This window comes from Cololabis saira, chromosome 21 (assembly GCF_033807715.1).
Source record: "Cololabis saira isolate AMF1-May2022 chromosome 21, fColSai1.1, whole genome shotgun sequence".
Taxonomy (NCBI): domain Eukaryota; kingdom Metazoa; phylum Chordata; class Actinopteri; order Beloniformes; family Belonidae; genus Cololabis; species Cololabis saira.
Genome location: NC_084607.1, coordinates 16,868,255 through 16,892,880, shown reverse-complemented (window position 1 = coordinate 16,892,880; position 24,626 = coordinate 16,868,255). Strand labels below are relative to the sequence as shown.

The window sequence follows — 24,626 nt, the reverse complement described above, 5'->3', positions numbered from 1 at the left end:
AGAACGGACCAGCCGGGATCAAGGGAAAGACAAGACAAGACAAGACAAGATATACACAGAAGGGTTGACGAGACACAGGTGCAGATGATCAGGGCAGCTGGGAACAAGGGAAGTCAAGACGTAACTGAAACAAAGACACAGGTTTCAAAATAAAACAGGAACTAAATAACCAAACTGTGACAGGCCTGCTGGGAGGAGGTAGACACTCAACATGAAGGCAGAACATGTTTTTCTCAACCAATAATTTTACAATAATAGTTTCTAAGCAAATTGAATCAGTTATTCATAAAACATCAATTAATAAAAGCACACTGATTTCCAATGTCAAGCAGTTTAAACAAGAAAATATGTGAATAGTCATCTTGGCAATTATCAATGGAATATTATTTTGGGATAGACATATTATATTGCAAGCAATGACGTTTTTACATCAGTTTTTGTTTTTGTTTTTTTTACCGTTTGCATTTGTATTTTATCCGAGCAGCTGAGGCACGTGGAGTGGAAAGCAAAAGCACAAATCTTAAAGGTCCAGAGCCAGGCACGCTGAGATTCACGGCACCGCCATTCAGCCAGATAAAATATCACAGCAGTGCTGGCCTGCGCCCAGTGGCACCGTGTGTGTGTGTGTGTGTGCGTGTTCATAGTGTGTAGCGTAGTCCATCTGTGTGGCGCGTCAGGCTGGGTTGGGGCCGCTGCCATTGTGAAAAAGCATCTCATTGCTGCCTTCATGTTTGTCCATCCCCTTCTAACATGCCTTCCTTATACTCGTCCACCCCCGTGCGCCGGGTCGCATGGATGCTGTGGGTGGTTTCACATCCCATCATTTCCTGAGGCTGACTGTCAGGGTAGATTAGGATGCTACGCGTGTCTAATGCTGACGTGTTGAGACAGCTTCATTCTGACTGAGGGGGGTCCAGTGGACCAGGCACAATCTGCGACCGTTGCACCCTCCTCCACATGCAAACACAGATAAACAAACATCCACATACAAAAAAAACCAACAAACCACAAAGCAGTGGTGTGTGGGCACCACTGTGCAAACCGCAAACCCATTGCGTTTGCATGCGTAACCGTGTAACTACAACACAAATGTGAGGTAGACCCGAGGGTACAACCATGAATTTTTTTGTCAATCTTTAGGTAAATAAAAAAATAAGACAGAGTCCTCGGAAAGCATCAGAAGGCCCACTGGTAGATACAAGGCAATAATATTCTGAGAAGTACAAGAAAAAAAAAAGAAGCAAACAGCCATAAGGAGGAATGAAGTGCGCCTTTGGAATCTGTCCGGAGCTGTTTGGTATTGAAAGCTGGACTGGAGGCAGAACTGTTAGCTGCTCTGTGTCACACATGTATCTGTGTGTACATCATATGTGTAGGCCTGTGTTACAGCAGGCGTGCTCCGGAGCTGAGGTGGACCTGCACGCGTTTGCACTTATCACACGTGTGAAGTCGTCATCAAAAGTGACCCAGAGCGGACTCGAGCCTGAGGGAGATGTGGTTTTAGGGTGAGTATCAGGATAAAGAACAAACAGGAAGAAAGAACTGTTTGATAGAAAGAGGCTCAGGAGAACAAGACAGAAGAGTCTGGATAAAACACAGAGGTAGTGACGTGCAGGGAGTGTGGTACTGAGACGAAGGACAGAAAGATGCTCCGGATTTACAACTCTCTCGGCTTTATAATTAAAGCAAGGAAGGTATCCAAAGCCAGACGCCCTCTCTTCTAAAGCCTCAACAAACTTATTTTTGGTCTTTCCTTAACAGGAGCATCTCAGCATGTGGACAAAATACAAACATCATTCATGTCTGAGGTTACACACCAAACAGAACTTTATCTTTTTCCATATGTCTGTGTCCCCACAACTTTTATGAAGTACTTATTCAGTCAGTTTTAGTTTTGGAACAAATCATCACAACTGCTGCCCCTGCTGTCGGAGGGAGAACACCTTTTCTTTTAGCTCTTCATCACACCATTGCAGCCGCTGCAGTAAGGTTCAAAACATTGAATACTGGATCTTTGAATGTTTCTTAAGAGGCTGCCATTCAAACATCTTCAAATCCAACCTTTCACTCTTTCAGGTCTCAGCCATGTGCATACCAAGTGAATCACTTACATGCTTGTGAGATACATAAGAAGAAAAAAAACAACAGTCTAGCCCAGGGATCGGCAACCCGCGGCTCTAGAGCCGCATGCGGCTCTTTAGCGCCGCCCTAGTGGCTCCTGGAGCTTTTTCAAAAATGTTTGACCTTTTTTTTTCCTTTTTTTCTTCTTCTTTTTCTTCCTGTTTCCTTTCCTTTGTAATCTCAACATTTCAACATTTTGACTTTTCCTCGAAATTTTGACTTTTTTCTCGAAATTTTGACTTTTTCCTCAACATTTCGACTTTTTTCTCGAGATTGTACTTCAACATTAATCTCGACATTTCAACTTTTTTCTTGACATTTCGACTTTTTTCTCAACATTTCGACTTTTTTCTCGAAGTGCATAATGAAAAAAAAAATCTTCCCCTAGTTATAACTAATATAGCTACATGCAGCATGTGTTGCCTTCATTCTAAGGCTTATAAAATACTTTTCATTTTTTGCGGCTCCAGACATATTTGTTTTTTACATTTTTGGTCCAATATGGCTCTTTCAACATTTTGGGTTGCCGACCCCTGGTCTAGCCAATAAGATTATTTGAATTGATTGATTTGATTTGAGGTTGAGACTGAGGAACAGTCATGTTTCAGGTTGAATAAAGCCAACATTAACTGCAGTTCGAACAGTTTACATGTAAGTCTGGCACCAGCGTGACGGCCCCTTCACCACCCTGACCTCCTCACCATTACTGGACAATATGGTCTTCAAAATCAATGATAAACGCAATACTTGTATAACTGTCTGCTGGAGAGATTAATTGTGATTCCAACTTAAACCTGCTTGGCAGGGTCAAATATTTCCTCATCCTTCTTGTCTGGCTGTGCTGTATTAAGGATTTATTGTGAGCTTTTGTTTTTCTCAGGTTGGGGTCCATCAGGACGAGTCTCACCAAGGATGCACAGCTTATTGTCTATTTATTTGGCACGGCATCAAAATGCGAACTCAGAGTGTAAACACGTACATATTTCATAAAACTAAGGACTGATGTTTTATGCTTCATGTATTGCCGACCAGGAAAACTGAGACTGTTTGATCAATGTGGAAAGTGACTGGCTGGCCTGAGTGGGAGCGCGCACAGAGCCAGGAGAGATTCAGACTGGATTCTGCTCCTCTGCTCTGCTTCCGTTAGGAGGCACGAGATAAAGACGAGCGGGCATCTTCTGAAGAAATTAAACTGACTGGTCGGAAATGAATGGCGCTGCCTGACACAACGAGTTTCGGTGACACGCCGTCCACGCCGACAGTCGCCACGCCGCAGTACGCCATCCGCCAGCCGTTTGAAACGCAGCCCTTGACTGACGAGGACATGGGAGAGCTGCTTTACTGTGAAACGTCTCGAGTCATTTACCAGTCTGAGCTCGGAAAAAGGATGGTCTTCTGTGGGGTTTTGGATGATGTAAAGCTCCACAACGACTCAGTCTTTTCCCCGATGATGGGACTGGCATGGAGATCAAAGAGGCAGCTCAGGAGAAATTGTCTCCTTAGTTTTCTCCTAAACAGACACTGCTCCGCTTTGAACCCTGAGGGCAGAGTTCACATTTTTTCTAGTCTTTTTTTTAAAATGTATTTATTTTTTTGACGCAAAAAACACAGACGTGTGAAAAACACACATCAAACTTGCTCTCACATGGCCTAGAAAATATCTCTTCCACTTATGACCAAGATTCCTGCCAAATTCCTGGTTCAAGTGAAAGCGAATGTGTTAGCAGGCGCGTAGCTTGGCAAAGTTTCACAGGAGCACGACCGGTTTGGGAGGGATGACTCTCAGAGGATGAAAAACAGGGAGGAGGAGCTGTGTGTATTCCTGGGGGAAGTGGAGGAGGCTGGGTGTGCTGTTGCCATGCCGCTTCGAGATGCCCAGCAGTCTGTCCCAGCAGCGTGCCGGTCCTCTGCATCTTCTGCATCCCAGTCAGGTGCCAGAGTTATTTTCTGATGAAAAACTCCAACAATTAAATCAAATGAGAGATGTTGCATGCCTTCTCCAAACACTTTCCTTCCTATTATTCAGCTACGTGTTGATGTTAGTTTCATCTGTCCGGGCTTTTTATGGCACTTTTGGCAACGTATAATTGGGCCTCTCACTTCTTGAAGCGTACAAATGATTTGCACCTTGCGGTGAGCGCTTCTGTGCGGCATTTCCTCTTGTGATGTCTTCTCTTTTGTGGAAGACTTTGATAATATGCCTCCCTCTTTGAGAGTGTTGTAAACTTGGATGTTGTGAAGGGTTTTTTTGTTATGTAAAAGATGCTAATGTTCTCCACCAGAGGTGTCTTCTGTGGACAGCCAGGACTTTTTTTTTTCTCGAAGTTGTAAAAATCAGCAGACAGTGATAATAATATGAAAAACATCCCATTCTATAAAACAGCACGAGTGGTCTTTTTTGCTGTGGTTTAGATGCTTTTTACAGGAGAAAAGGAAAAACAGACTTTTAAAATCACATTCAGACGCAAATACAAACACAGACGTGCCTTTCTGGCTAATCCGGGCTCGCTTTAGCGGGCCTACGGGGGGGCTGGTCTAATCCTGTTATCGGGTCTAACAGATGCTGTTGACAGAACAATAAGCGGGGGGGCCTATACTGTAGCGCGGCCCCGAAGAGGTCATGAGCCAAACCCGGCAGCAGGATTGCTGGCTGGCAGGAGGAAGCTGGACCCGGCGCTCGTCACACACACTGGATCTCAAAGGCTAAATGAAATGATTTGGTTCCTGCTAAGCAAAATCCTTTCTGCTCCGTCTGCAGCGTGAGAGGTTCAGGAGAGAGCGGCGCTGCAAAAAAGAAATCTAAATCAGGATGGAAATGGTGGCGATAATTGGGACACACTGTCAACAATGAGCTACAACTGGTGAAAAAAAAATGGACTCAAGCCTGGCATATTGCAATAAGACATTGAAATCTAATTAAAATGCATTTCTGTACACGGGTAGTTCTATATAGAGAGCTTTGTAGCAATGTACTACTAAGCAGGCTTCTTGTTTGAAGCTTTACAAAAAAAGAAAGAAAACTATGACGGTCTTTATCTCTATCTACATTATCCCTGAGATCAAAGAAGAGAGGAGCTGCCCGGGGGTGCCAGCTTTACGTGTCACCTTTCAGCAAAGGATCTTCTCTTCTGCACACCAACTGCGTCCCGGCACACATCAGCATGTCTTGATGTATCGCAGAAACAGTTGAACGAGGCAAACAAGCTCCTGCACTTGCACGCGCTCTGTTCCGAACCACGCCACCTTGCAGATGTCTGCAGCAGCAACCGCTGTGTCATGCAAACGCAAATAATATTGAACTGAATCAGCACACGCGTGCATGTTACGAGGTGAACCGAGACCGACGAGCCACCGCAGCCTGTCACCGAAGAGCATGCACACAAATACAGCGACGGCTGCGGGATGAGCAGTCCTTTGATGTGCAAAAAAAAACAAAACCAACATGTTTGAGCAGTGACTAACGAAGGGGTGGGGGGAAAGCGCTGGGATGATTGGAAAATTAAACCAGCGTAAAAGACGAACCACAAGAGTAACATGATTATGATGCTAAAACAAGAGTTCTGTGACTGACATTTCCCATAACCAATAAAAAAAGAGAGCTGACACACATGTTCATATGAAGAAAAAAAAAAATACGCCTGCAAATGAGTCATGCATGGGAGCAGAAATAACAATGACGTTGGCAGTAATGATGAGGAAGTGTTTTTCTCCCCCCCTCTCCCTGACTTTTCTGGTTTGTGTCCTGGTTTAACTAAATCCCATTAAAAAGGCTTTCATCTCACTGCACTTCATTACTGGCATAAATGCCGTGGCTCACCCCAGAGACAGGCGGGGATTAGATGAGACGAGCTCATCTAAAATGTTACGCTCTTGAACCCCAGCAGTTTTTTAATAAAGACACTCATTTTAAATTCTCAATATTGGATTATCCAAATAGACTCTCCAGCGCGGGAGGCGTCATTAAGGTCACGTTTGCAGCGGTATGTGCAGGCTCGTGTGTCCATTTCGGCTCTCGTGCAGCTGGCGGGATTACAACGGCCGAGGCTGCTGTGCATTTCCTGTGGAAAATTAGACCGGCATCCTTGGAGGATTTGAAACAAATTCAGGGAAGAAACATGGAGAGAGGAAGGGGAAAAAGAAAAGAGCGAGCACCGCAGGGAGGAAGCTTGCTATTGTGTATGTATGATTGGATGCGATGGGTCAGAGGCTTTCACACGCATTTATGAATGCTTATTTTAAGCAGAGCCCAAGCTGGGCTAATCTTCACCGCTCGCCTGAATGAGGGTGCTGATTAAAAGCTAATTATACGCTACAGATTTGGCCTCTGGTGAAGACTCTGCTGATTTGACACGGCTTGGACTACGGCCTGGGCGCATGCCCGTGGGCTTCAGCTCCAGATAGCCATGCATGTGTGTCTCCAAATCAGAGGGGAAGGAGATGTCAGCATGCATGAAGGTTGCTGTGAGGCTTTTGTTTATGTCGGTGGAGCATAACTCTCTCAGTGCATCTCAGGATATTCTACCAACATCACTGCTATAGGTACTTTGCTTTGTTAGTTCTATTTTATGGCGTTTATTTTCTCTGCATAATTTATGATGGAAATATTGTGGTGCTTATTGCGCTTCTGTTTGACTAATAAATCAATGAGAAAATCTGCTGCTTGTTTTGACAGATTTTCATGCTAATATGATCGTACTTATTTTGGAGTACTTGTTCCATTACACTGATGCAGATACTGTTAGTGGAGTGTTAGAGTCAGTTTCTGTTTTTCTGTCATTTGCTCACATCTGGATGCAAACATGTGATGAAACCAGGACATGGCTGTCACTGTGCTAATAACTGCAGAAAAAAGCCGGAGTCAAAAATATAAAGACGTAGTAAAATTGTACATGTGTAAAAACGTTATTAGAAACATAGTTGCAAATGTTTTATGTTTCTGGGATTGAAATCAAAACCTTCACATATTTTTCTTATATGACCAATTTAAGAAATGTATCAGCTATGCAGTTTTTGACTACATAAATGTCCATTTGGGAACATAAGTGTCCAATTTCTCCCTCATGAAAAGGACTTGGATAGTTTTTTGGTATAGCTTATACACAAATGCATTAAGATAAAAGAATGATGATAAATAAGCCTATAATTGAAAAAAAGACTTATTAAGATTTATAATTATAAATCAGGGCAAAAAAAGGTAACAAAATCCAAGGATCCAAATGCAGACAGGCGGTAGTCAGGAGTAGCCAACTGAGGCCTTTTATTGCTATAAAGAGCTTAAAAAGCATTAAAAAAAGAAAATGGATCAGAAAACATCAAAGGACATAAAGGAATTGACAAAATATTATACAATTTACTTGTAATGTAGTATATAGTGTGTACTGCATTTAGGTCCGGTGGGCATGGTTAGTGTATAATAAACCATCTTATAAACAACTATGCCAAGGCACACATTGAAGCTGGTCACTTTGCAGTAGTTACTCTAAAAAGCTAATTTCAAACAGTCTCACCCCATAATTTCTAGGAGACCACAATGGCACAGCTCAAATGCAGCAGTTTCACAATAAAAGCTCCAAAGATATAAAATTATTGAACTTTCTGGGCTCAAAACATTGTCAAAGGTCGATGTTGGCTTTTTAAAATGATAACATTCATTGCATTATGTGAACTTTCGAATGAATAGGCTATATTTCAAAGGCCAAAATATGATACATACATGCACGCAATTGTCCCTAAATTTAGCAATGAAAATGCAACAACGATGACATTGCACAAGTATAATATGTTCAAAAACATGGAAGTAAGAAGGGATGAAAACTAACTTCACTATCAGCCGTGGTTGGTTAGCGTTAGATTAAAAACAAAAAACAAAATAAAACAAGATCAGAGCTGCATATTAATAAATATGTAGTTGTAGCTCCACATCATGTCAACTGAATGCTCCCCTCCATGAAAAAAAAACATTTTTGAAATGTGGATGAATGAACTTATTCCAGTTTTTATTGTGAGCGTGTGCAGAAATGTAATTTACAATACGCTGCTGCGTGCCTGGCTCCGACTTCAGCCATGTCTGCGTGAACTCTCCCACAAGCAACTCTCTCGTTCCTCTCCTCTGGCTGTTATTCTATCACTCTGTGGTTCAGACAGGCGGGGGTTAATATCTTTTAGAAAAGCAGCAACCAAGAGAAAATAGACCGAATCCTTTGCTGCCTGTTGGCATCTCGTCCTTGACATCATTACTCCTCCGGCATGTGAGTGCTCGACTCCTGTGACCCTCCCACAGGACCTAACCCCAGCCCAACAACGCAGCAACACATGCAGAAAACAACATGTCTCACAGCCAATTGCCTACAGGGGATTTCTTTGCCTATTTATGTCTTGGGAAGTGACAAAGTCACTTTCCTCAGCTGCTTACTGTTATTTGCAGAGACTCGTAACAATGTCAGCGAAGACGCAAAGGAAAAGTCCGAGGCTTCTTATCAGCTGTTTTTCTTTATGACCTCAGAAAGTAGTCGACTGAAACCTTTTAAGCCTCATTGCAGGTTAGTATCACCGGGTGCCGACACCTTGAGATAGAAACGCACGCTAAATGTATGAACTTAATAAAAGACATTCCTTTTTTTATATCATGTGGCGTTACATGATGCACAGTCAGTTTAAAATCAGCTTACCAGCTGAACGCTGGACTATTGGCACCCTGCAGCCGCTCAGGAGTCTCGTCACCGGCGGGGGGTGTGGTGGGGGGGCAGCACGACACGCTCACCTTCATGTCAAGGACAAGATCATTCACAGCTCGATCACACCTGGCCACCGTCTGCACGCGTGCGTGCAGAAAAAGAAGCAGGAGATCTGAGACCCGGCACATGACTGGAGGCATCTCAACAACTCCAGCCTTCTATCTGTTATTCCTCGCCCCTTCCTCCCCCACCTCTTTTGCCCGTCTTTATTATTAGTGGCAGCTAAAGGCAGTGGACCGGAAAATTCCCATCGAGAAACAAACCCACATCTGCATATTATAGCCCTGTTTCACGTCAGCCATGAGCGAATAAATTAATACATGAATAACAATGAAAATCAGCCATGAATTGCCGCTCTCGCTCTTTAAATGGCATTCTGTGTATGTGTGTGTGTGTGTGTGTGTGTGTGTGTGTGTGTGTGTGTGTGTGTGTGTGTGTGTGTGTGTATGCCTGTGCATCAAAGTCCTGATTTTATCTTGCTATTTGCATAAAATCTAAAGAAGCGGCACATATGCAGCACTGTTAGCAAGGTCACAAGTCAATAAACAAACCAAATACTTCCACGTAGTTCTTTTGGCCTTATGAAAACTTGTTGATTTTTCTCCTGTTTTTTATTTATAGAATTACAATTTGCATGTGTTTTGCCAACTATAAATTAGCATTATATTAAAAAAAGGCACAAATAAACATGTTTGTATCTCCGTATGGCAACGGGACGCAAGGATGAGAGGTGACGCTGCGTCTTCGGCAAAGGCCCAGTTGCCCACCCCAGTGAGACGTCTGTTTCTGCTTTCGTTAGTGCACCCTGCATCCTCCCAACCTCATCCTCGTCTCATTCGGCCCAGATTACATTTGTTTACCAACGCTTGTCTACTTCAGTTACATGTACTACACAGCAAGGGTCTCTGGAGCTCCACCACGCTGCACACAAGCAACTGCTCCGACGCTGTCAGACTACTTCGCAGCTGATTCCAATCATTGGACATAATACAAAAGGCTCTCGTGAGATCAGATCAAATTCCCCAACGAAGATACTTCAACATCTTAATTCCTGCTAACAAAAACCCTGCCGACTCTCTGCAGAGATGCTGCTGTTATCTCGTGGTGCATCAGCTCTGTTGGCCAGAATGTGAAGGATGCGAGGTGGACGTGAACTTTGAGAGCTGTGAGGCACAGCAAACTTTCAGGGGCCATATATCAGGAGTCCATTAGTAGACAGCTCTGCCCGGCAGTGTAAATGACAGTGTTTGTCTACGTCTGCCCCTCACCGTCCCTCACATACACCACCCACCCTCTCTGTTCCAGCCATGCTCACTGTCCTGCTGATGTGCTCCACTCTTAGAACCTCCATCTTCCTTTCTCCTCTCCCTCATGCACTCTATCACCCTCCATCTTCACTTTAGTCCTGTCTCCTTTTTGCCTCTCTAACTCTCATTCTTGCCCTTAGATGCAGCTGCTAATAAGTCACTTTGCTGTAATTTAGCCCTTCCAAAGGCCCGTAATGATGGGGATCAGAGGATGGCTAAGGTGGAGGTGAGATGAGGGTGCATAAAGGACCCAATCTCTGCTCAGAAAAAAAACCTTTCATGAAGCTTTTTGCTGTGAAAGACTGAGAGGGGGGCCCAAAAGAAAAAAAAAAGGCAAAGGTTGCCAAAAAGAGAGTTAGCTTCAGAGAGAGAGTGAGAGACTCATCAACTTAGGACTGCAAACACTGGAATAGGCTATGGTTGTCCTACAAAATCCTTCAAATCTAAAGAATAAATGAACTAATTCTCTTCAATTCACTGCAACAAGATCTGGGTGCAACTGAAAAACCTGAACCAGCATCTGTTGAAGATCAATAGGTTTGTTTCAACCCTGGTTTACGATTCCAGAAAGTGAAGAAAATTTGAGTATTCTCCAATTTTCTCCAATCCCCTTGTGGTTCACTCACCACTAGGCCCCGATGGCCCCGAAAGAACACGACTTTCCATGGACACATATGTCAAAATGTCCAACTTTAACGGCAAAATAAACATATTTACAGACTGGTTTTAAAAAAAAAAACCCATCAAAACCACCCAAAAAAAACAACAAAGGTCAGTGAAAAGAAGATTTAGAGATGCTGTCCGTGTTCTACTCTGGGGGTCCCAGATCCCAATCCACCACTGAGTGGATTGGGATCCTATAATGCTAGACTTTAAGAATGTGTTTCCTTGAAGGGGTGTTACTACTCCACCCATGATGCCATGCGATCTCTACCTAGGAAAAAAAACTAATAACGGCACCAACAGATATGAACAATGATGAACTATGATCTTCATTTTTGGGTAATTACACTTTCCATGGTACACCAGTGATACGAAACAATTTCATTTCATTTTATCTAATTCAATTAAAGCTTCATCAGAATCAGAATCAGAAATCAGATAGCGCTTTATTTAGCCAAATGTACAATGTACACAGGAATTTGACCTGGTAAAAACAGCGCCACTAAGCAATAAGAAATGAGAAATAAAAATAGAAAAAGAAATATAAATAAGTAAGTAAAAATAAATAAATAAATAAATAAATAAATAAATAAATAAATAAATAAATAAATAAATAAATAAATATATATATATATATATATATTTTTTTTTATTTTTATTTTTTTTTTCCATATATATATTTCCCAGCTTAAGCAAAAGAAGCAAAGAAATTTGCGGTAACCATGAAAGACCATAAAAATCAGTAGCATGTTGCAGTACAACATTGCTACAGTAAATCCAGAAGCAACTAACCACACGCTATCTCCTTTCTGACTTTGCTGTGTTTTTCACAGCCACTACAGTTCTTCTTTCACAACTGACAAAGGTTGAGGTATGGGATGTTCAGCTTATTTTAGTTACCGGTATATGCATCCTAGGCTTTTAAATCAGAGTGAATTCATTCATTTCTGTCACATTTATAGAATTAATCTGTAAGAAAAAAAAACTGAGAATGGTTCTGGCTTTCCTTTTGTATCAAGCGGCAGAAAAGTTGCTGCATGATGTGTTTGAATTCATTAGCTTCACTTGACATTTCAGTTCCTGTGATGTGGCACATGTGCACATCATGGCGCTGATGCTCGGCGACACATCGTGCAGCCTTGCATCAAGTCACGCTGAGATTATTGCATCAAATGTACAATATGTCTACTGATGTTCAGTATAATGCCAGAGACGAAAAAAAAAAACAACACGTTTCACTACCACATCGACCCAAGCACACCCGGTATTTGTCAAATGAAAGATAAATTAAACTCTTTCTGAGATCTGAGAGAACGAGGCCAGTGATGAGCAGGAAAGATTGTCACGCTAGGTGACCAAATTGACAAAATACGGTTGAAACTGCCTGATATTTTCTGACATTTAGCAAATTCACAAACAGTTCAGCGCATCTAGCTGATATGTCTGCAGCAGCTGTGGCAGTGTGGGTTTGTGTATCACACAAGTCAGATAACGGCTGATTGGGAAACTGGCTTGGCCTTCTTCACAGACGCCGCCAGTTGACCTGTCAGAACGCGGGTAAACACAAATGTCGGATGCTTTCTGTGAGATGTGTCCCTCTCTGCGACCCCATAAGAACCTGCTTTCTTGCTACGCGGAGCCCAGTGCGCCGACCTGGTTTGCCTGGCGACCTTTTTCTCACAAATAAAGCTGCACCCCGGGGCAGAGAGGGAAAGGGTGAGAGGGAGTGACACTGAGGGGATCAGAGGTGAAGAAAAGGCAACGATAGTACATGACTCCACAATCATGTCACATTTCAGGACATTTTACAAACCCACATGACAAAAAAAGAGAGCCTAGGGAAAAATAATTTTTAAATGTCAATACAGGAATGTTTGAGAATAGATGCAAAAAAAGTCTGGAAAATAGTGATATCGTAAAGTTCTATAAAGTGGTTCCAGAATAAATACAACATAGAGAGCTGATGCACATGCATGTTGAAAAACGTGGAGAAAGGGAAAAGATTACTGTTTGAAGTGGAAAAAAATGTATAATCGCAAAGCAGTGCAAAAATAAACTGCAAATGTGCAAAAGCATTCATGTAGAAAATCCTTACCTGTAATCCAATATGACACAGTTGGTTAAAACCGAACCCAGACAGCAGAATCAAACAGAGACGATTATGAGGAAAGGTGGCTTAGGTTACATAAACTTACAGAAACACACACACACAGCAAAATAAAAATAAAGAAAGAAAATGTGCACATTTTAAAAGGAAGTGAGATTCGTAGGAGAGAAAAAAGAAACCCCCAAAAATACAAAAACAAATTCTCACCTCACTCTTTACGACTGGCAGAGAAAACTCCCACATTTATGCCTTTTTAATGGCTACGAATGAAAAACAACAAAAAAACACAAAGCACCTCACGCGGCCTTATTGGTGTGTTGTCAGACTGAGATTTATGATTCTGGGTCATATCAGTCCAGTCCGCTGCCTCCTCCCTTCATCCCTTTCCTCTTCCCACTCTTTCTCTTCTCACTGTCATGATTTGATGAACTGCCCTGAAAATAAGTGATTTACAGCAGCGGCGTGCTCGTCAATGTCACAGTGACTGTATGAGCTCATGCAAAAGCGAGAGTTTTCAGGGCAGAGTACGCTTTAAATGACCGTCTCTATATTTTGGCTTATTCATTCGGCCAACACTCATGACAGCACCATAATACTAGATTAAGACCTATGTCTCTCTGAAGACCTGGACTCTTCCTGGCTCACTGGAGGGTCAGAAGAACTCTGATGCTTCCTTACACATCTGAGGGTAGCGGCACTGGAGGAAAAGCAAGGTCGAGCAGTAGCCAATAAGAAACACAAGGACACTGTAAAGTTGAAAACATCTGGATCTCTGAATGATACTACTACCCTATAATACTATAGTATTCTATATGAATGATTTTAAGCAACCTATAGCTTCATGAATATCATTTTAGTCAGAATAATGACCAAAAAGACTTGCAACTGACTTCTAAGTACTTTCAGTTCTCAAGAGCACTTAATCAATTTTTAATTTTAATTATGGATTAATTGGTTTTAATTGTCCTTCACAAGTCAAAAAACTTTGGTCGTAATTTAAAAGCCTTCAAAGTAGCCGTGGCAGCAATGCTATCCTGATTAAGTCACTTGCTTCCATTGATAAGCAAATTAAGTTTATCCCAGTTAATTTAGTGAGTTTCTTCAAAGCAAAGAGTAATTTGTTTCGACGATTAAACCCACACAGTTTTTACAGTACATAAAGAAGAGAGTGCTGTGTAAATTAAAATATTATTTTTATTTGGTTATTATAATAGAGATTATAGTTACTTTTTAACTTATAGTTTATAATGTGTTGTTTCTTCTTGTATCCACTTGACAGTGTTTCACGGATGTTTCACAAACGAAAATCCAAAGGGAAATCCAAATTCACAACCCAATCAGGGCTACTTTTGGTTCTTCTGGTTCAGACACACGCTGCTACTGGCAAACGAGGAATTTTAAGAAGCTCGGGAGCAGCATCTTGGAATAGAGTTGGAATGGAGTTGGAATAATTCCCTTTCAACTGCAGACTTGGGGTTTTAACCTGCAGCTTTTCATGAAGTGAAAAACACAATGTGACCTCCTTAAGACACGTTTCTGTGTTTGCATGTTTGTGTACACGTCAGTTTCACATATGACACGGATCATGCTGGGGCGAAAACCTGTGCAAAAAATTTAAAAAAATACAACATACTGAGCTAAAGCATCTGGACTTGAATTAGATTGTTTTCCAATTGGATTCATATGTAAATTATAATAATGTTTAAAGTTTAATTGATTATTTGCTTTCGTTGGAATTGTTTCTCTGTTATTAAGGTAAATAAGTTTGTCAAATACACAATCACATACCAATAACTGTAAAATATGTGTTCATTGTGAGTTCCTGCTCTGTTTAAAACATTTACCGCAGCTTTTCAATAAAGAAAACATTGTGGCTGTTTTTCTAAATGGACAGAATGAAATATAGCCACCATTAGAAGTTGTAGTAAAACCACGACAACCTAAAAAATGACGTCCAGCTGCAAAAGTTGATTTTCGGGAGAGCAATTTGTTCTAGCCTGAAAACTAGCAGCCTGCATAATGATATTATGACTTTTGCACCTCTGTCAGTTTTAAGCTGTCACTAAAACGCTTGGATTTCATCTGACCAACCTGACGTGGAAGCGAGCCTCTCAACATATTCTCCATAATAATGAAGGAAAATCTCTAAATAATGGGCAAATGTATCGTCCAGTACGACTTGCTGCTCCACATGTCCACTATCCATGCCAGAGAGAGGAAAGGAAGCGAAAGAAGAGCCAGGACCCACTGTCAGCTCAGTGAAGCAGAGACGGGGGGAAACTAAAGCCGACATGGAGACAATTCGCTGGGAGTAACACACACACACACACACACACACACACACACACACACACACACACACACATACACACACACACACACACACACACACACACACACACAGAGCCCATGCTGGATACAAACCCACACAAATTTCATTTATTCTTTATTCATGCAATCTTTAGACCTGTAAACAAGCGTACCAGGTCCAGATGCATCATTTTACAAACAGTATGAAGGTTGACATAAGCATGCATATACGCCCGAGAATGTATTTCTGCCTCCACAGGACAAGTCGCGGGCTCTGTAACATTTAGGAGCTCTAAAAATATCAGAAGCAGACAAGCAGGATGCACACGTACACACGCAAACACACACAAACACACACAAACACACACAAACAGGGGGCACAGAGGCGGCGGTGGAGCTGAGGACGCAGCAGAGCTGGCTGCCTGGGGGAGTCAGCAGAAGGTGAGTAGAGATAAAGCTGTGCGATTGTGACTGTGTGTCAGAGAGAATCTGCACACCACAACAGTGCAGCAAGCCCTGTGCCTCACACACACACACACACACACACACACACACACACACACACACACACACACACACACACACACACGACACAAACCAAACACACGGCACAAGGACACACACACACAAAAACAAACCTTTATACATGCAGTCTACGTTCCCTGCAGCAGCGTACCAAAACAGAGAATGTAGACCGCGACACGTGGCCCGAGTGCATGAAAAAGTTTTAGATATAGCGTACTGTAGAAAATAGTTTGCTCTGCACTTGCTAATCTGCTCCATCTAAATGCCCTCCATGCAAACGCCACTTTGTATTAGTTCCTATCCTTTGCTAGAAGGTACACAGACACACAACATCAGACCACAGAGCTGACGCAATGTGTGTGTGTGTCCTGCACTTTATGCAAGAATGTGGAGGACAGTAGAGGACAGAGGCGATTAGGATAATAAACATCCAGATTTAGGAGGCAAAGTCGTTTAAAGGAAGCTACATTTTCATGCATCTGTGTCAGTGTCAGCGGTCAAGAATATTTCAGATAAAACGTTGCAATATTGTCCGACTTTAAGCCGTTTTAGGCCTGCTTTGATTGATCACGTAGAACTACAAATCCTAGATGCTAGTTATGGACTGATATCCAGTTGCTCAGTAATGGACATCCTTCCTGACCACTGAAAAGATGCCACTCTGCTCAGAGGCTCCCCCTAAAGGTGCGGAGGGGAAGTTGCTCTTACAACACTGTCAGAGATTCACCCCTCTTCTTTCTCTCGACCAGTCTGTTTTCTCTTGAATTCTTGCTTTCTTGAGTCTCTTAGTCGCCTCTGATGATATCAACTGCAGTTTTGTGAGCAAACATTTGCAACGTTTCACGTAGCAACATGCAGTGAAGTTGTTGCAAGAGATGATGTTAAAAGTTACTTCGGGTAACAACGTGCTACAAAATAATAGTCAAATATTCCTACAAATACAATGAAACTATTATTTAAACATTAAAAAGAAGACTTCTTGGTGTTACTTTTACAACAACTGCCACTTCAGAAAAACATAACATATTTGATGTTTGAAAGACATTTGTGAAGTTGTTGGTTCTGGCTGTGTGGGTTTTTCTCCAGCTTCCCCGGCTTCCCTCCACCATCCAAAGAGATGAACGTCAGGTCGATCTGTGATTCTAATGCGTCCGTGGATGTGAGTGTGGGCGTTGGAGCTGGTTTGTGTCTGTGTGGTCCTGAGGTGGAGGACCACCACCACCCCACATCACGAACACATGACGGCTGTTAGTTTCCAGCCCCCAGTGACTCTGAACAGGACAAAGCAGGTACAGAAAATGAAAGGCAGGATGTGTAATGATTTCTGTTCAGCCTGCAAATAAGGTTTATTTGATTTGCCCTTGGGTGGTCAGATGAAGTGACTGTCCTCCCCCTCTTTAGTAAAATTCAATTAGCCTATTAATACATTATTCAGCAACCACACTAAAGGCGCACAAACATTTACAGATACCAGAAATGTCCTTTTTTATGAATTACACACATTCTCGCCACGTACTCTTTCTATTGATAAAACGGTTTGGGTGCTTCATAATGTGAGCAGAACGAATTTGAGTGTAAACTTTGAAGAAAGCAAAATTTACACTTTTTTCTTCACATTCATTAAAATGTTGTAGTACTGTAGTTTTGAACGTCTCATAGACACAAACAAAATCTCTTCCTGCCTCCAACTACGTGTAGAGCTTACGTACAGGAGGAGAGCGCCTAAATATTAATGATCATTCACCAGCTTTACAACGCTAATGGCTATTTTTCCCGATATTTAAAACTTGTTTTAAAGGTATGCAGCACATGCATCGCACTAGATCGGCATCTTGCATATTTAAGCTTCATATTACATTAATGATGGATTAAATGGACTTGATGTTCCAACAGACACTCCTGCAAAAGACTCGGGCAGCGATAGAGCTCACCGCTGCTGTCGTGAGGGTGATGCAGTTGTACTTGGACTTCCTCTATAAACCCAGAGTGTGCAAAATGATGTTGACTTAAGGGCTAAATCCCTTTACGACATGGTCATGAAAAGAGAAGAAACCTTGCCGAACCAGAACTGAATGCACATGAGCGCCTGGAGAAGCAGTTCACAATAACCCTGATGGCGCCACGTGGCCCCGCCAGCGACTTATTGAATGATTCGATCAGCACTGGTTAGGCTACCTAAACTGCGAAAGTATATTTGTAAAACGTGTTATCTTGTTTCCCGCAGGTTGATTTATTGGAGCTAAAAAAAAGGCAATGTTTGTGTGCTGCCAAACTTCAACTGAACTTTAAATAAGAAAGATTAATGCAGCTCGTCCAACGCATATTTTCTTTAGGTGTTGGTTAAAAGCAAATCTGAAAAAATAAATAAAAATGACACATGGCTTTAGTCGCCTCTCGCCAGGCCTGAGCTTCAAAGGCTCCTGTCACACCCGTGCTGCAGGATTCAGTTACTATGGCTTCCTCCATCAACACACAGCCACTGTATTAGTTTAATATTCTTTTCACAGAATATGTTTCTTTCCCGGTGTTCTCGTCATCCACCGCCCCCTGGTCCCAGATGTCACTGCATAACATAACATGGTACCTGATAATGATGTGAGTGGAACCAGCTGGTCCATACGTGCTGCTGGAGTCACCTGAAGCTGTGTGGCACCCCCATCACGCTCCACTTTAGTTCAAATTAGTTATATCAACAGGTTTGAGAAACCTCTTCCTCTCTCTCTCTCTCTCTGTGTTTTAATATGTGTCAGGTAGACACACATTAATATGGAGGTGCAAAGGAGGCGCCTTCGCACCTCCACACGTGGTGGTCGTTGGGTGGGGAGTCACGCTGATGGCATTCATAAACGTACGCGTGTTCTAATCCAGTAGGTTTTAGGTTAAGAGGCGATTTATGTGCAAATCTACTCACAGATTGACAAAGGCTTCATGAATGAGGAAACGGCACACGGATGATGTCTCGGTAAGTTTATTCATGCGTCTCTTAGATCTAACTGATCCTGAAGGAGCAAATGTGATGACTGAATCAGTTGCAGTAATTCAGTGCTTCCTGCAGGGTGGAAGGGTGCCAGCCATTCTCCTCTTCTAAGGGATTTAGTTTGAAGATATGAAGACTTGTGCAATCAAAGCTTAGTCATCCTCCCTGGCTTTAAGTAAGTCAGTATCATAAGAAAATAAAAAAACATTTTCTTGGTTCTTAACACCTCGAATCCTTCACTTTTAGTCTTGATCAACCTCATGCAATCAAAGGAAATCTCTTTTTTCTGCCGGAAAGTAAAAATAACTGATACCCAGATCATGTTTAACTGTTTATCAGAAGTTTTTACTCAACAGCAGGAAAAACCGAGTCTGTATAAGCTCCGAGCCAGCAGAACTTTTACTGAATAACATTCCTCTGCTACTTTCCCCCACGTCCCCTCCAACTATAATAAAAGCCAAATGGGAAGTGAAACATGAAAAATAAACGTTCAGTGATTTGTTTGAGAAAATGCGTCAGTCTTCAAACATCGAGAAAAGCCAAACGGTTTTCTAAATAAAGTTATCTGGAATGAAATAAATCGCCACTGTTGACTTTGTGCAAATATTCCACGTTGAAGCGCTCGTAGCGTTCTGCGGTTCACACAGCCTCCCAAACCTTTGTCTATTTTAATTTCCTCAAGTCAAATAGTTACGCTAATGGCTTTAAAAGTAGCGTTTCTTGGAGCTTGCTCAGACATCTGCTCAAGTTTATTTTAAGGATTAATTCTCAATAGCTTAATCCTTTTTTTTTACATAATAGTGCTGCTATTTAAGTCTTTCAAATAGCCTTCAGCTTCACGGTTGAGTTTTTTTAGTTGCAGTTAAGTACTTTGGTTAAAAATATCGGGGCCTCACATGCTTTGAGAACGCCTACGACCTCACGCTAGATGCAGCGTGAACCTCACAGATCTCCTACTAGATGAGGTTACTCCACTTCTTCACCCTGATGTTACCAAATGCCTCTGTTGGGTGGTGGTGTTGAAATATTGCTACATCAGACATCTTTAGAAAAACCCTGGCTGACACCCACAAATGCACGAACCCACACCCGCACACAGGCATCCAAATACATGATCTGCCACACCCTTTTGACAGTTGTTTTTCATTTCTGGAGGGCAGATGTGCAGCAGCTTATGTTCCTCAAGCAAACACACAATCAACGCGTGTCTCTGTTGAGACGAAAAATGAGCAGTCTTATGTAAATATGACTCCTCTGTTCCAAGACGGATCACCCTGTAATTAAATAAAAACTGCATGTGTATGTGACATGCCAATGGTCTCACTTTTTCACAGGTGCAGCCCTTTTATTTACGCACTGACTGCATGTTTTACTGGTAAGGTTGGAGTGACTTTTGCCACTCGGAGAGAGTTCAGCCGCGTGAGACCAAAAGGACGAGTCCCAGCAGCTGCCTCCAAAACGAGACTGTGACTAGATCGGAAAATGAAATAACTAACTAAATAAATAAAAACGGTCCACTCCAGCAGCTCCACTCCCAGCAACACCACCATCAAAACACAACCAGCACTTAATTAGCTTCTCACTCGCTGACTTCTCCCAGCTCTGCTCCTCCTGCGTGTTTGTGCGTGAGTGTGTGTTTCCTCAGCCCAAGGCTGTGTCTGAACACATTTCAGCAAGTAGAATCCAATTTGTTTAACTTCTGTTGAGTACGAGTACGGGGGGTTTTGGCAGAGGGAGGCTGCTGTCAATGTACTGAGAAATATGCATGGGATTCTGTTAAATCTGCATGACCCTATTGTGCTAGACAGCATTACGAACTCCCCTGGGATGCCACTGAAGGCAATGTTCTGCTGTTGTGTCTCATTTTTTGCAACGAGGAAACGGTCATCCGGGCAGCACGCCGGGCCTACCTGTGTTGCTCGGTATTTTGCCGTTGCTGATCTGCTTGAGTCTCTTCTGGTGGGACTTGCCGTTGTAGTGGATCTGGGCCTGTGCAGCCGAGTTGAGTTGAATGTTGCAGACCTCACACAATGTATAGGTCCGCTGCTTCCTCTCCCGCTTGGGTCTGCATAGCGAAGAGTGCAGAGCGCCCCCCGGTGCCTGTTGCTCCAGTACTGCACCTTGATCCGGCGTTTCAGAGCGAGGCTCGCCGTCCATCTGCACGACTCCCGCGCCGACCCCACTCCGGCTTGGCTCCGTGTTCGGCCGAGATGACGGACTGAAAGGATGTTTCATAACTGTGACGGCTAAAGAGGACAAGATGGAGAAGACGGTGAATAGAAAACAAAAGGTCATTCTCAGAAGATTTTTTTGTTTGTTATGTTACTTTTTGGTCTGTGTTTATTAAGAGGACTCATGTCTGATGCTGTCTCCCTGTCTCTGGAATAAGAGTGATGAACGGCATTCTGTTTCACGAGCAGGGAGTTATCCTCTCCCCCATTTTGGTCAACAAATAAGCTCACTAAACTCACAAAAGCAGCCTCTTAAAACCTGATAGCAGCAAAGGACACACAGGCAGAAATACTCCTGATTCCAAAGCTCTGCAGTGGGATGTGTGGAATCCAACCACACTCATGTCCCATGTCACTAATGCTTGTCAGCACTCTCCAAACACAGTAACACCTGCTCCGTACGCATCAATGAAGACATTAGGACGCTGAAATGAAAGGCCTGGCACAAATTCATGCACAGCCACGCTGGGAAACCCGAGTTGGGTTGCTCTCTGGGTGCTACGAGGCACCACTTGGGGGAGACAGAGTGCTGCAGCGCCGCTCTCTGAGGAGGAGCGCTGGCGACCCTCTGCCAAGCTGTTTCCACAAGTGATGACTCCATGCCCGTGCCCACTTGCAAGCCAAAGAAACTTGCAGCAGGAGCTAAGCAGCCTCTGTAGAGGCTCTCGGCCAAGCTGTTGCTGGATCAGACCGGCGGAGAGGAAAACAGCTGAAATAATAGAGCTCACAGAAACACTTCTGACCAAGTCTCCTGGTGGGAACGCTCAAATCAGAACAGAATCGTGGACTGAATGATGAATGAAATGCAAGTTGGTAGGATTTTAAAGTAAAACTGGTTTTATTGGAGGGTTATGCCTGTGAGAGTACCTGGAAAGACTTCCCGGGGAAGTCGGATACCAGCAGAGATATAAAGGAGCACTGTGGTCAATAAAGGACTGAGAAAGGGAGAGGAGTTGTTTGTTGTGTTAGCTACTATCCCCCCATAAATAAATAAAAGGCTAGGTCTACTGGAGCTTTGTGAATGATTGAGACATCACCACTGGAAATATGCTCCTGAATTACACACACAGCTGTGAATTTCTGCTACCTCTCACTTCAGTTATTTATGTAAAACCCCAAACCGCTCACACGCACGCAGAAGAAAAAGACCATGATGCAAACATACATACACGCATACATGTATGCACACACAAAAAAAAACAACTTAAACACACCAACATGAGTGCACACGCAGCACACGGTTCATAAAAACACATTAGAGCAAGCAAGCTCTGTGAAAGCTGCTATTCACATTGCCAATTTGGGAGCACTCAAGAGGCTCCATCAGATGTTTTCTCAAAAGCTGAGTAATGCTGCTCTCTGGCACCAAATAACAAAAAAACCTCTGTAGTCCTTAACCGAGGCAACCTCCGCACACGCCAGCCAAACAGCACGACTGGCAGATTAGCATAGCACAACTCTAAATGAAGGAGTCCAGAATGTCATACACATGCATGTTACACCCTCCCGTCCTCCATGGCAACCAGGTGTCAAGACGCTGTTCCTTATAGAAAATAAAGCATTCATCATACTCAAATAAAAAGGCTCAGTTTTTGGAGAGGAAAGTTGAATATTTCGCCTGAAAAAGGATTTGTGTTTCAGGATGTCACAGTCTGCCCTCACTAACGCAGGCCTAAACACAACCGTTACCACAGAAACCACTCCAGAGCAGCTCCGACAGATCTGTGCCGACTAGACCTTTGCAAAAAAAAACAACTCATTTTGGATTCCTCTGTGATTTGTTCTTTCATGTAAATGGCTGTAAATATGACTAGCCTTAAAGCATCAGCAGACGGCATGTCACGAAAGCAGAAAGCACACAGAGCAAAGTCATTTAGCCTGAAATGTAATCTGCGTCAGGTGCATGAATCCCGTTTGTATTTCTATTTTTTTAAGGGGGAAATGTAATGGTAATATATTCATAGCTGAGCCGGGTAGAGTGAGAAAAGTGCTCGTACAAATTAATTGTAATTTTACAAAGATTTTTGTGCGATAGAGGCAGGACTTTAACTTTAGTACGCTCTTCACCGTCAGGACTGTGTGCAGCAGAGCGGATGAGTTGGGTGACTTTTATGCATATCAGCTGTGAATCCACCTGCTGGATGAAGGCTCGCCGGGACTAAAAGGTTTCTCACATCTGTCTGAGCGTGTTTGCACTATATGTCTCCGAGTGACATTAAAGACTTCCGTCTGGAGGTGGAAGCTGTGTGAGACAAGAGCCCATGCTGTGTCCCCGCACAGAGATCTGTAGGGTGAGGCGGGATAGAAGATTGTCGGGGGCGAACCCTGGGGAAGGAGAGGAAGCGGTGGATGGTGCGGCTCGCCATTTCCCCTGCCTGATACACCCCCTCCTCCCTCAGCACATGGGAACCATCAATCACTGCTGCGATCTCGCTGAAAGAACAGGGCGCACCCCGCATAGCAGCTCAGCAATAAAAACTATTTATGATCGTACGTCTGTTACTCACTGATCCTGAAATACTACAGCGCTTCCCCGGCTTCAAGCCGCTCTCACCACAAGCCCACCTTTGAAAAGGACCCCCACCCGTCCTCCGTGGCCACAGCTGACACGGGGGGGTGTCGGTTCTTCCAGGTTAGGGGGTAAACTGGCCTTCTGACGGACGAGGTGTTCAGATGTAAGTACTGCAGGCTGTTATCTGCTCCTAAATCACACTGATGAGACACCAGCAAGGGAAAGCCAATAGGATGATGGAGGCCAACAAACAGTTGCCCTTGGATTTTGTAAACAAAGATTAAGCATCTCTGCAAAAATGTATGAGCTGCAAACAGAACAGAGGCATTTAGACCTCATATATCATCCACTGAACACTGCACATTGATTGGCCGCAGCAATATAAAGACACAGAAGTGGAAAAATAATCGAGCGCAATCGCAGCCACATCACACGCTGCCACTGAGGAGATGGATGGATATATGCGCGTTAAATATGAGGGAAAGTGGAAGAAAAACACATTTCTGATTGAGCAGCATTGACCAGCGCATACAGAACTGTAAGTAACAACCTATGTGGGGGGGGTCATCTGCTTCTCCTCACAATCAACCAGAACCCCGGACGTTTACCAGATCCGTTCGTGGATGGTAGAGAGGCAGAACGAGACTCAGGGGGAGACTGTCGAGAGGTGAACGAAGGCAATTTTATAATTAGCATCTTCAAAGATCAATTACCGTCATCGCAACTGTATTGTTATCGCTGCAACTACATAACCGGCCCGAGGTCTTTGAAAGTCTGTGTCTTTGTGTCCAGTGCATCGGTGTTGATTATGTAAAGTCCAGGCTTTAGAGGTCGTCTAATGAGTGCAATTATACAGGAATCAGTGGAGAGCTTATGAAAAAGAAGCCTCAGCTGCAGCGAGGCTGTCGGGAGTCGGGAGCGACTGTTTGCTCCCCCTATCACCCCTGCCCGAGCTGCAGAGGAAATAAAGAGCAGTGGCACATAAACCCGTGTGTTTTCTCTAATCTTTATTTGCAGTGCCTCTTTGGCAGAGCGCAGGGGGCACATTTGTTTGGGTGTGTGTGATATGTGTTTGCTTTTGCATATATGTGTGTGTGTGTGCCCTAACCAAAAAAAAAAAAGAAAGATAATTTGATCGG

The 24,626-nt window shown here is 43.1% G+C and overlaps 1 protein-coding gene across 1 annotated transcript in view; it reads right to left on the bottom strand.

Moving 5' to 3' along the window:
- The window catches only part of znf385c (zinc finger protein 385C), a 159,595-nt gene that overhangs the window by 79,631 nt on the left and 55,338 nt on the right, over nt 1–24,626 (bottom strand). The window contains exon 2 of the mRNA XM_061711748.1: nt 20,655–20,990. Coding sequence (XP_061567732.1) covers nt 20,655–20,979 — 325 coding nt within the window. The 5' untranslated portion in view covers nt 20,980–20,990. The remainder of the gene's footprint in view (nt 1–20,654; nt 20,991–24,626) is intronic.